Genomic DNA, 11,820 nt, shown 5'->3' with positions numbered 1-11,820 from the left:
GGCGCTAATCTGCGCCGGGAACCATTGCGGTGTGGCTTGACAGGAATGTCACGTGGCTCAGTTCACCCGACGCGTCGCGCTTTCCATTGTCTCACTGGAGTCACAGTGCCTTCGGTGTTGATTGCCCCGCCATAACGAGTGACGGCCTGGCCTTCCATCTCGACGGCATAGGGTTGCTTCCTAACCGACCACCGCACACTCTGCTGGATTCAGCAACGCCTCTGCCCTCGACGATGTCTTCGACAAGAGTACCGTCATCATGGCGACGCATCAAAACACCTTCAGCGTCATCTCGAATGGCGCTCCAGGCGGTGCTCCAAGCAGGCCGCCCATGACGTCGAAGCAGGCCCAGAAGCTCTACAAGCAAGCGAACAAGGTTCCTCGACGATCGAAAGCCGAGCAACGGAAGTGGGAGAAGGAGAGGCAAGAAGAGATCAAGAAAGAGCTGGAGCGGGAACGCGCTGCTGTCAAGGCAAAACAGGCACGAGATCGAAAGAAGGCAAAGGAGGAGGAGGCCCGCGAGAACCGACGACGACAAGGACAACCCCTAATTGATTGTCGTCCCAGTCAAGATACTATTGCAAGATTCGTACGTGGGAATGGGACGAGCAGAAAGAGGGACTCGTCGGGTGAGCCGATCCCCGAAACCGAGAAACCCAATGTCGCCACGGCGACCAAGTTGGCAGATCGTGCTCCCACCAGCAGCCAGTCGACACGCTCGCCCCGAAGTGCTGCTTCTCAGGAGCGCCGGATTTCCATACCGCCGCCACCTCGTCCCTCTCAAAAGTTCAAATCAAAACCTTCTGCGCCCACGACGTCTCAGTTCAAGACCCCGCCAGTGTTGAAGACAAATCCCGTACAAGCACCACGGCCGCCTCCTGTGTTCAAAGCGCCGGTAATTAACCCGGATCAGGCTGAATCTACTGATCCCACACCTTTGGAGAATCGACCGAAACCGCCTACAAAGTTAAGAACGAAGCGATTCATGATGCCCAAAGGACTCTTGCCAGGCCAGCAGCCCACGAATCTTAAGCCCGTCAAGCAAGAGAAGCAAGACTCGGTCAAGCAGGAGCCTATCAAGCAAGAGGATGTCCGTCGGGAAGCTGTCAAGAAAAAGGCAGACACCGCTCAGCTAGGGGACCAGAAGCCTCTCGGGCCACGTGCGCCAACACCCAAGCCCACGGAGTGCAAGAAAGGCGAGGGAAAGCCCTTGAAACCGCCAATTCCGGCCGAACCAACCCCGGTTGAGACTTCAAACTATGGGATTAAACGGGTCGCAGAGGGGCAGATGGAGCAGGGAGGCAACGAGCAGGAGCCAGTTCAGCATGGCTTGGCCAAGCAGATGCTGGTTGAGCGAACGCAAGCAGTTGAGCCGTCACAGATGCCTCCGCCACCAATACCATCCCCGCCACGATCTACCTCTCTGATGCCGCCACCGAATATGCCCCCTCCTCCAATTCCTCGATCGCGAATGACTCCCCCGAAAGTGCGCTCTTCGCATGCGCCATCACCGCAGGAGCTGTCGCCTCAGAGGCCGCCGCCGAGCACTCAGGCCATTATCCAGGACTGCTTCGACGACTTCTTTCCGACAGCTTCGCAGTTAGCTCTAGAACTCGAGGATGGTGAGCCTAATGAGAGTTCACAGGCGTTCGCCCAATCTTCCCTTAAGAAATACGAGTCTCCTCGGTTTACTAGCTCGGAAAATAGTCTACTAGAGCGTACGCAACCGCATGTTCCAACCCGGCCGGTGATCAGCGATATGGCATCACGTCAGGCCAAGAAACCTCGTACTGAGGGTGGCTTCGAGTCTCACAAAAGCTCAAGAGACTCCAGAACAACCGCAAAGCCGTCCAGCGCTCGGTTCACCAGTGTGCACCACACGCCACAGTCAGAACTGCCTACTACTACCAAAAATCAGACACCTGATCCCAAGCAGCGAGGGAATCAACGCTATACACAGAAACCAGACAAGGGCTTGCTAGGTCGAGCAACTTTCGGGCGTCCAGCCCCTACGAAACCTACGCCTTTCAGAGAATACAGCCAGACGATAACAAACCCCACCAGAAACGACCACCTGCACAGGACACCGATAACGCCCAAGCCCAGGGGCATTCTACAGGAAGTCAGTCGCAACCGCATTCCTCAGCCGAAGCCTCCGGCAGCCGCCAAGCCTGTATTTGACGACTTCTTTCCCCTGATTTGTACTCAGGACTTGATGATGTCGTCGCAGGAAGTGTTGGAGATAGAGTCCCCGGCGAAGGTGAATAGTGAACCGTCCTCCGGAGGCTCGCTGGGAGGCCCCGAGTATCAACCATCACCCCTGATTGAAATGGACTTGGCGGCTATCGATTGGGATGACGACTTGGATGACTTTTGAGACGCATGAAAGAATATTATCACGGCGCTTAGGTGCTTCGTGAGGCATAGCATTTTGACAACGGACAAGTACTACAGACGATAACATTGAGCATTTCAGGGGAAGGTGGTGCAGGCGTTGTATACCCTTAGAACAAGCAGGACACGAGTTGACCTTGGAACGGATAGCATGAATTTCAGCGACATGACACCAAATGGTGTATTCATCCTGGTTAAGGATATCATAATCAGATTTAGCCCTTTTGGGCTCTATACACAATAACCTCAAAGTGACCGAGGCTTGAAGCTATGTAACGTGGATCTCAGTCATGTATCTCTTGGTTTCCTAAGCCTTTGAGGATCCCATCTGATACTGATGGCCTCGTGGAAACCATTGACGCCCATGCAGCGTGTAAAGCAACGCAAAGCCAAACCTATACCATGATCGGGGGAATCTCCGTTCCAGTGAAGCCAACCTCCCAATTCAAACGCCGAGCCAATGCATCCCGCTAACCCGCATGACGCCAACCCTCTGCCTGTGGCTGCCAAGCCAACAATCCTTGCGATCGTCGCCGCGATAATCAGAGATAAATACCAACCCAAGAGCCCTTGTTCCCAGCTTGAGTGTCACATCCATCGACCGAGCAGATGATTTTACCCTCGGGGTTGGATGGTAAGCCTGTGTTTCGTCGCTTGGCCGTTGGTTTGCGGTTCTCGAAACATTCCTCACAGTACACCTAAATACAGTTAGTTTCAACCTAGATTCTCTGCAAATGGGGCGGGATATCTTACATGTCCACAGTCCTTGAGGGCCCAGAAGTGGTGCTCGCTACGCTGCCGCTTGCCCTTGCGTGATGGATGACTTTCGCTCGCGGGGACGTCGGGATCGTAAGCAAGCTCTTCGTTGCAGCACGGACATATCACGACCATGTCAGAGCCTGTGTCTCTCGTGTAACCTGGCTTCGCAGGAGGCGGAGGCTGGTGTACGGGTTTCGGGGATTCCGCGCGGTCGAAAGCGTTATGCTCGTACTGCAGCTGAATGTTCCCGAGCGGGTTATTAAGGTCGCCTGGGTTGATCCGATTATGCAAAATGCCAAGAAGCTGAACGTCCTCCTCTTGAGCAGGAAATAGACGGAGCGGGTACAAGTGTCTCCTTAACCCTGCGGCCAAACCACTGAATGCGCTCGCCGGGTTGTAAGGCATGAAACCGCCTCGGTCTCTATGCTCCCGATTTCTCCCTGGAATTGGAGGCAACTGTCTGTCAGGTCGGCGGCGCGGGACTTCGGGAGAGTCATCCGTAAGGTCAATCACGTTGGGTGCGTTGCCGGCGAGGATGCTGCTGTCGCTTCGTGCAAGTGCTGGAGGGTTGCGCCCCTGAGAATTCTGACGTCGAGGGTTCACGCTTGGTCGTGGCGCATGGGATTGAACGGGACTGTCTGGCTCGTTCGTGAGGTCGATTACATCAGCTGGGCCTTGCTGGTTCTGCTGAGCTCTGCGTTGGGGACGCTCCTGCCTAAAGTACAGTTCCAAGTCAACCAGCACATCGGGTCCTGCACCTGCGCCGTTCGCGGCGTTGGCCTGTCTTGGTGCTGCCATATTGCCGGGGCGATTGGGTCGCTGTGCTCTGTGTTCTATGAGGGGCGGCAGTCGATCGTCAAGCTCGTCTAATTCGGCAAGAAGGGCAAGCTCGAGCTCGCCTTCGAGATCAGGGGACAAGGGGTAGGAATCGGGACGAGAAAATAAGTCGGCGTATGGGTCAGCTGACGAGTCCCGAGAGGGTGATGTGTCTAGGTCTGAGTCCGGCTCTGGAGATTCGGACAGCTCCTCCGGGTCCCAATCGTGCTGTGCGTCGGCTTCAGAGTCGAAGGAGGGCGAACGCGGACCGAGTCGATCGGAGGGGTTGGAGTTGTGGTCGGAGTGCTCAGAGACCAAGTCCTCGGCAGCGGCAAAGAATTCGTTGTAGGCCAAGATGTCGTCGTCGTCGACTGCTGGGATATCGATATCGGAGGAGAAAGGTTCAGGCGAAGAAGGTTCAGGCGAAGTATCTAGACTCATGATCCAGTTCCGAGCCTGGTGGGTTGGCGCTAGAGATGTGTTAGTGTCCTAAGCCCGAGTAATGCGAACAGAAAGGTGTGCACGAACAAACCGTGTCGTCAAAAATGCGCAGAGCAAGGTCCAGGAGAATCCGGGCCACAGGTAGCTGTGAGGCGTACCTCTGTACGTCGGGTATGGGTCGTGGCGCTGAGTCGCGGCTTCTTGGTGGAGAAATAGGGTAGGTAGGAGTGAATCTCCTACGACGGGCGCGAGAGTTGTGCGACCATCCCGTGGGCAAAGTCGTGCGCGGTCGGATTCCTAGCTGCGGAGGCGTCGAAGTTGTCGGGTATGTGGTGTTGCTGTTGAGAGCAAGTCTGGCGGACAAGGTGCACGCAGCCTCGAGATTGCCTCCAGGCTGGGTGAGAGGTGCTGTTGGTGGCGGTTGCGTTAATGTTGTTTAGATCCGAATGGATGAACGGAGCACCCGACACTGAACGCCTTAGATAAGCTCACACGGTGCAGGGGCGATTGAACCCGATAAGCTGGACCCCTCTGCGCCAGCAGGGAACGTGGGTACCTACCTGCCGAAGGGATGTCGCTAAGCGAAGAACCTTGACAGCGCCCATCACAACGACGGTGCAAATTGGCGTTAGGCCTACGGTGCTTATGTCATACCTTGGCCCCCCAGGAAAGGTCACTAATAATTCACTGAGTGTGTAATCGTCTCGGTGGTGATTCACTAGGGACGAGAGTTCTAGATGCCGTGCTGTTCTCAACTACCTAAGGTAAGGTACCTGGGTAGGCCCGGGGAATCACTGCGCACCAAGATGGACAGATGGCGACGGCCAATGCCCGGCAAAGGCGCTCCGTCGCAAGACAAAATCGAGGCTATTACCACAGGAAAACAACACTCCCGACACATCCAATATGAGCCCAAGACGTGTCGGATATCATTTTGATAGACTTGTCCGCCCCATTACTGCCTATAATACACATGCGGCAAATCTGGATACTACCAGCTACTTTTTATTCCGCCTTAACTCCAAACACAGAAACGACGCCATCCTCATTGACAGAAACCAGCTGCTTGGCTCCGGGGCCCCATTTCACAGACGCCGCCGTAACGGAACTCCTGAAAGGCTCCGACCATGCCTTGGAGCTCTTGATGTATTGCTGAACAGTAACACCCCCCGCACCACCAGTGGCAAGGAACTGGCCGGTATAGTCCCACGCCAAAGACTGGACAGGTCCGCCCGTCTCCAGCGTCTTGGCTCTGGCAGCGTCTCCCTCCTTGCGCAAGTCGAAAATCGTAACCGAGCTCTGGCCCTTCGCCGTAGCCGCCAGCCAGAATCCGTTTTCTGAGAAAGTCACAGCCTCAACGGGCGCGCCAAGAGAGAACGCAGTGGCGAACTCGAGGCTTGTCGTGTGGAAGAGCTTGATCTCGCCGGAAACCGTACCAGCGGCGAAGAGGTGGCCGTCGGGATGGAAAGCAGAGGATGTCAAAGCTGCGACAGTCAGTGATGGGCGCAAAGAGCTGTGCGAAGGGCCAACAACTTACAGGCGTCTGTGTATGCCCGGCTGACTCTTCTCAGAGCGTGAAGATCGTAAAATGCAATGCTCTTATCCGAACCAACGGAAGCAAGCAGCTCACCCGTGGGGTGAACGCTGAGCGACGTCGCAGGTCCAGCGTGCTCGGAGAGCGACGCAATTTCTGCACCGCCCTCGAAAATTTTGACGGATCCCTTGCTCGTGGCAAAAATGAGCTTGCTTCCAGTCCAGGCAGAGTCTAGAACGGGCTCATTGACTGCAACCTGGCGTTCAACCTGCTGTGCTTCGACCGAGTATATCGCCGCTTGTCCATCACGGGCGCCAACGGCAGCATAGCTACCCTCAAGGGCAAGAGAGGAGGCTTGCGAAAGGGGTGTTGATGTGGAGGCCACAGTGTCCAAGGAGGCGATGTCATCGGGGGTAGCCCAGCCCTCAGGAACTGGACGCTTCTTGCGACCCTTGGACAGCCTGCAAAGTGTCAGTCAACCGTAGCAATACACTTATCCTTGAAAAGACATACTCTTGATGCTTGGCGCTGACCTTCTCGGCCAGCTCTTCGGGAAGAGCTTCGGCAGAGTCGATAGCCATTGCATCTCCATTTGTAGCGCCAGCGGTGACGCTGACCTTGGACAGCGCCTCTCTGGCCTCATCCCTCTGTTTTGTCAATCTGGCGATAACCCTGACGGCAGCATCGTGTTGGTACAGAGCCGTGGCGAGCTCCTCTCTCGTTCTTGCCAGCTGCTCCTTCAAGTTGAATGTCTCAAGGGCTAGCGCATCCCACTCGTTCTGGAAGGTCGCCAGCAGCGCTGGGATGGAGGTAAGGGTCGGGGGTCGAGGTCGGACGATGTGCGACTGAGTCAATGGGAGCAGATCGTCGGCCGTCAAGGCTTCGCCGGTAACGGGCTCGGTGCCGTTCTCTTCGATGTACTTTTCGATCAAGCGCTTCTCGAAGACGGTGCCTGTCCGTTGTTAGCCAGCCACATCTGCCGGGCGCAGCGCGCGACTACCTACCCGACTTCTTTGAGGCAACGGGCTCCTGGGGAGCTTCTCCCGAAACTGAAAACCGCGTCAGGTACTTCCAATTGAATCAAGGAGCATCATCACTCACTTGCGCAAAGCATCTTATCAAACGTCGCGATGTAGTGGCCGTTTGATGGTTCGCGTCGGCTTTGCTCTCCAAAACAAATCTTCAGCCTCGATGCCTGCTTGGTAGTAGCAGCTGGCGGTGGACCCAGAACTTCAGCACGAGCCACTCTATCACGTGTGGTTTATCGGTCATATCTTATCATCTTATCGTGCCATGATATCACACCCGTCGCGCAGTTCGCACCTCGGCATCTTTAACTCACTCTTCGAAAGTCAATTCAGTAGCAATTCGTCCCAAACTACGGAAATATAGCGAAAATGACCTCACTCCCCGACATCAGTACTCTCGTTCAGCTCTCTGGAGAAGAGCAAACCAAAGTCCTCGATCTCCTCTTCGAACCAAGCCCCGCGATTCACGCTCTACTCCTCCCCTCGTTATCCGCCGCTTCATTCGAATCCTACAACGAACTGATCGCCCATTGCCAAAAGATCTTCGAGGCACTCGCCGCCGATCCCTCCCACAAGACCGAACTTCATGCGATAATCGGATCACACCCTCGGTTGGGTGCGAAAAAGGTTGAGAGCGCTCAATCTGTTGCTGAGCAGGCCAAACTACAGACCGGCGATGGCACCGAGCTGGCCGCGCTGAACTCGGAGTACGAGATCCGATTCCCTGGTTTAAGATACGTTGTCTTCGTAAATGGGAGGGGCCGTCCTGAGATCATGGAGGACATGCGCACGCGCATCGCCCGCGGCGATATCGCTCTGGAAGAGCGCGCTGCGGTACAAGTGCGTAGGCCGGAGCCGCCCGAAATCCGACGCTGTTTGCTAATCTGAGCAGGCCATGTGCGACATCGCAAGAGACAGGGCATCCAAACTCCAGGCGGCTTCTCATTGAGTGATTGAAAACGTATCCACGTCGACGAAAGGGTCTCCGCACGAACGAGTCCCGAACGAATAATATTATAAGCGAGCAATAAGCGGTACCAGGAGGGAAGGGCACCGAGGCCTAGATTCAATACGGCTAGCCCAATGTAGTTCCCCATATCTACGGTGTCTATCTAAACCCATCTTGTACGCCGCATGTCATCTACAACTTCGCACTCTCCTCGAGCAACTTGAGCAGTCTTCCGACACGCTCGGCCTCTCTGTACCCACTGACGACGGCTCCAGCAACACTGCCACGGTGCTCCATCTCGGTGTGCTCTCCGGCAAAGCCAAGGCGCCCGTCCCAGACAGGCCTGCTCAGCTCCTTGAAGTCAAGAGGACTGCGCTCGCCGTTCTCTGAAATGATTGAGGGAGTTGTTGTCGCACCACGGGAGTACTCGTCAGTCAGCCAATTGGTCAGGCTGGTGTCTGTCGGCTCTGGGGGTTGAGAGGACGGCTGGAATCGGGAAATGAGGAACTTGTGGAAGGCGGCAGCTACATCCTTCGGGTCGTGTCGCAGAAGGGCGGTGGCAGGGGTCTCTGAGAGGTAGGTCAGAAGAGTTGGGCTAGGGCCCGGTAGCGACGGCGCCGCGAAGTTTGCGGTGACCAGAGTAGAAGCCTCGAAGACTTCAAGGGGCGTAGAGCTCTCAGTGACGGGCTTAGTAGACGTGGGCAAGAAGGTATAGGAGCCGGCCTTGTCGGCCTCGGGCCACCAGGCGCTGGGGTATTGAAGCAGAAGCTTCTCGAGAACACCGACATGGGTACCCTTAATCGCCTCTTGGAATCGGGGTGGCAGAGCGGGACTGAAGGTGCTCTCGGGAAGGGTCTTGAGAACACCAAGAGGGATAGTGGAAATGGCCGTCTTTGCCGTGAACTTGTTGCCGTTGGTATCCGTGACAACGACGCCGCTCTCACCCTGTGATACACCCGCAATCTTGGTACCCAGCTTCACCTCGACACCCTTGGATTTGGCATCCTCGACAACCCTGGTGACGAGAGCCTGGTAACCTCCCTCGGGAGCAGCATCGGAACCTGCAAATGCCGTAGCACCCTCCCAGCCAGCCCACTTGAGGGAAGCCTTTTCGAGCTTGAGGCCCAGCGGGACCTCTAGAGATCGAGCGAGAGCAGCGGCCAGGTCCTTTGAGGATTCATCAGAGGCTGTGGAGAAGAGGGCCGAGTTGGGGGCCAACAAGGCAGATGCCAATGAGGCAGACGCTGGGGGAGACGGGTTGGGAAGCTTAGTAGAAGCCTGAGCAGCACCTAAGCCTGAACGCAGGCTGTCGGCACTGGAACTGGGAAGGCGGCCTTCATGTCATCAGCTATGGCAATTCTCCTCCAGGTCAAGACATGATAACGAACCATTGGGGCCATAAATCACACCCTCAGCAGGCTGAGGTAGGTGAGCAGCCTACTCATCTCATTAGCCTGACGCCAGTCATGCATGATCGCATCGACTTACAACACCGAAATCCTGAGCGATGTATCTAGCAGGGTTTCCCTCCCGGTAACCGTGAATCCAGCTGCATCCAACATCAACCTTCACATCTCCCTTGACCCAGGTGTTGGCACGTCCTCCGATCCTGTCTCTGGCCTCCAGGACCAGGACCTTGCGTCCCTTACCAGCGAGCTCACGGGCGGCAACAGCGCCGGACCAGCCAGCTCCGATAACGATGGTGTCTAGTACTTCTGCCATAATGCTGCGAATAGACATACGTATGTACAGATCAAAGGGAATAAGAGAAGATGCTTGTTGGATCAGACGAAATCCGGGGTGGTGCTTCGCCTGATTAAATGAACCCCCACCAAACACCCCGCCTCGCGTCACGTCCCCAATGGAAGGCGGCGGGGGCGGAACCCGGGGAGATGTCCGACCGGGCCGACCATCGGAACCGGCGGGGTCTTCCAGGCGCAAAGGGTAGGTCCCTCCCTCGTCTCGAGGACACACCTGAGCTTCCCCCAAGTTCCGTTTCCGGCCTAATTCCGGCGATACCCAATGGCATCATATCTGGAGGTGAAGTTGTCTTCGCCAAGAGATAAGGTTTTTTGCGCATGCTGTGCTTCCTTCCCTCAACGCGCTTGGTTTCCCTTTTCGTGTTGAAAATTGCGTCTTCTACATCAAGTCATCGAGTGATTGAGAGGAGATTGAGCAAGCTAGAAAGCCGGCGAGGTTTGCATACGGTCAATGACAGGCGTTGCGGCCTTTTCTCTTGTTCTGTGCCAGTATGCTCACTATTTAGTCGAGTTTTCAACTTCGTTTTCATCCTCACATCTCTTCGTTCTTCCTGACGTTCTCGCGTTGTTTATCGATCGCAGGACCACCTTCGAAAAACGTGCCCCGCTTAGATCTTGCTCTTCAACTTGAGCAAGCAGTCTAGTTCCGAACACTCGGCGGCCTTGCAATCTAAGCTTTACCGCCTTCCAGGCATCACCGGCCAACCCACGATATCCCGTCCAGCTCATCGAGATATTCCTCATACGAGCCGTCGTCCTCACCATCTCGGGTCTGTGCCGACCCGCCGAAGATGGCCCCAAAATCTGAGTATACGTCTTCCAGGTCGTCTTCATCAGCCCAAGCGTACTGGCAGTCGTGGTCTGACGTCGGGAACGCCAGAGGAGCGTCATCATCCAACTCTTCTAACATGGCCTCGGACGGCGCCAAGTTAGGCGAACGGGCCGGGTGTAGACGTGGTGATTTCGGCAACGTGCGTGTGGACTGCGGCGTCCTTGGAGGAGACGGTTTCCTCTCCACCTGCGTCGACAGAGCACTTGGACTGGGAGTATTTATTACGCCAGGGCGCATCAAAATTACCCTCGGGGGCGGCTGTTCCTGTCTCTCTGCAAGTGCAGAAGACGGAGCGACGAATCTTGCGCCGGTGGCAAGCTGTTGGCCGTGGTGAAGCACGGCAGCATTGGCAGCCGCAACGGCAATGACGACGTCTCCCCGCTGCGTCGCCTCGTTCCGCACGCGGAGTCTCACTCTGTTCAACACGGCCGCCCGCAACATCAACGAGCTCTCACGATTGAAGCCCGACTTCCCGTGCTCTGGCGAGGTGGCTACCGCAGCCAGCTTGACGAACCGTTTATCGCCCGAAGCCGCACCGTCACGGTGGATGATGTGCGTTGCGGGTAGTGAGTACGGCTGGGACAGCCGGCTGGTGATGAGATGAAGTCTCAAGCGACGCTTCTTAGAGCTCAGAGCGGCCGTGTGTGGTCCGTCGACGTCTGAATCTGGCCTGCGGCGTTTCTCAAGCTTGAGCTGCGAAAGTTGTGTGGGAAAGTCAAAGTCGGCTTTCTCATGGTTCTCGCCCAAAGTGAATGCAGTGTTCGACTGCTCCCGGGCTGAGGAGGAGGCCTGTTCAGTCGCTGGGATAGCCTTCGGTGAGGCCGTTGCGAGGAGCTCAAGACATTGTATCAGGGGACTCTCCGCGTCTTTCGAGCCCCGGGGTTGGGCTGAATTTGAGGGGCAGCCTCCATGGTGTATGGAGCATTGCCGTGGCACTAACGATGAGAATAGGTCGGTCCCAGCGTCAGAATCGATCGTGTCTTCGCATCCCGACCTTTCAAGCTGCCATGTCCTGAACGGTTCTAAGGTCTGGCGGTTTAGAGACCCGACTTCGAGCACCATATTTGGGCTTTCCGCGATGGTACTTTTCTGGAGTGATAGTGTTGGTGGAAGATTTGCGAAGTCCTGGTCCAGGCCCGCGGGTTGCACTGGCGGAGGACTCGAACGATCAAAGTCGTCTCATTCCCCACATCCGCTCACTGAGTGCTGAGCTTGCTTTCATACACATCCCACTCGAAAGAAATGACGGACAGTTCAAGCGAAGGTGACTACGGGGCAAGGCGTCCCCAGAAAAAGAAGGAAGACAG

General features: G+C 56.0%; 6 protein-coding genes across 6 annotated transcripts; 2 read left to right on the top strand and 4 right to left on the bottom strand.

Annotated features, from left to right (window-relative positions):
- Nucleotides 1–259: 259 nt before the first annotated feature.
- GCG54_00007963 (uncharacterized protein) lies at nt 260–2,377 on the top strand (the record flags this gene model as incomplete). Its single annotated transcript, XM_045407937.1, has 1 exon — nt 260–2,377. One exon carries the CDS (start codon nt 260–262, stop codon nt 2,375–2,377), a length of 2,118 nt encoding a protein of 705 aa, XP_045257070.1.
- Nucleotides 2,378–2,936: 559 nt separating this feature from the next.
- On the bottom strand, nt 2,937–4,410 carry GCG54_00007962 (uncharacterized protein; the record flags this gene model as incomplete). Its single annotated transcript, XM_045407936.1, has 2 exons — nt 2,937–3,092; nt 3,148–4,410. The coding sequence occupies 2 exons, from the start codon at nt 4,408–4,410 to the stop codon at nt 2,937–2,939; spliced, it is 1,419 nt and encodes a 472-aa protein (XP_045257069.1).
- Nucleotides 4,411–5,415: 1,005 nt separating this feature from the next.
- Nucleotides 5,416–7,012, bottom strand: GCG54_00007961 (Pre-mRNA-processing factor 19; the record flags this gene model as incomplete). Its single annotated transcript, XM_045407935.1, has 4 exons — nt 5,416–5,894; nt 5,948–6,405; nt 6,458–6,896; nt 6,949–7,012. Coding segments are annotated over 4 exons (1,440 nt in total), but the record flags the coding sequence as incomplete, so codon positions are not given.
- A 329-nt stretch (nt 7,013–7,341) lies between these two features.
- Nucleotides 7,342–7,921, top strand: GCG54_00007960 (putative allantoinase 1; the record flags this gene model as incomplete). Its single annotated transcript, XM_045407934.1, has 2 exons — nt 7,342–7,812; nt 7,865–7,921. 2 exons carry the CDS (start codon nt 7,342–7,344, stop codon nt 7,919–7,921), a joined length of 528 nt encoding a protein of 175 aa, XP_045257067.1.
- A 192-nt stretch (nt 7,922–8,113) lies between these two features.
- GCG54_00007959 (Lysine-specific histone demethylase 1-like 1) lies at nt 8,114–9,727 on the bottom strand (the record flags this gene model as incomplete). The annotated part of the gene is made up of 3 exons (XM_045407933.1): nt 8,114–9,255; nt 9,310–9,358; nt 9,410–9,727. Coding segments are annotated over 3 exons (1,509 nt in total), but the record flags the coding sequence as incomplete, so codon positions are not given.
- Nucleotides 9,728–10,375: 648 nt separating this feature from the next.
- On the bottom strand, nt 10,376–11,575 carry GCG54_00007958 (uncharacterized protein; the record flags this gene model as incomplete). Its single annotated transcript, XM_045407932.1, has 2 exons — nt 10,376–10,699; nt 10,760–11,575. The coding sequence occupies 2 exons, from the start codon at nt 11,573–11,575 to the stop codon at nt 10,376–10,378; spliced, it is 1,140 nt and encodes a 379-aa protein (XP_045257065.1).
- Between the last annotated feature and the right edge of the window lie 245 nt (nt 11,576–11,820).

The sequence above is a fragment of the Colletotrichum gloeosporioides genome (genome assembly GCF_011800055.1).
Source record: "Colletotrichum gloeosporioides strain Lc1 chromosome Unknown consensus_104, whole genome shotgun sequence".
Taxonomy (NCBI): domain Eukaryota; kingdom Fungi; phylum Ascomycota; class Sordariomycetes; order Glomerellales; family Glomerellaceae; genus Colletotrichum; species Colletotrichum gloeosporioides.
This window is presented reverse-complemented; position numbering and strand designations above follow the sequence as displayed.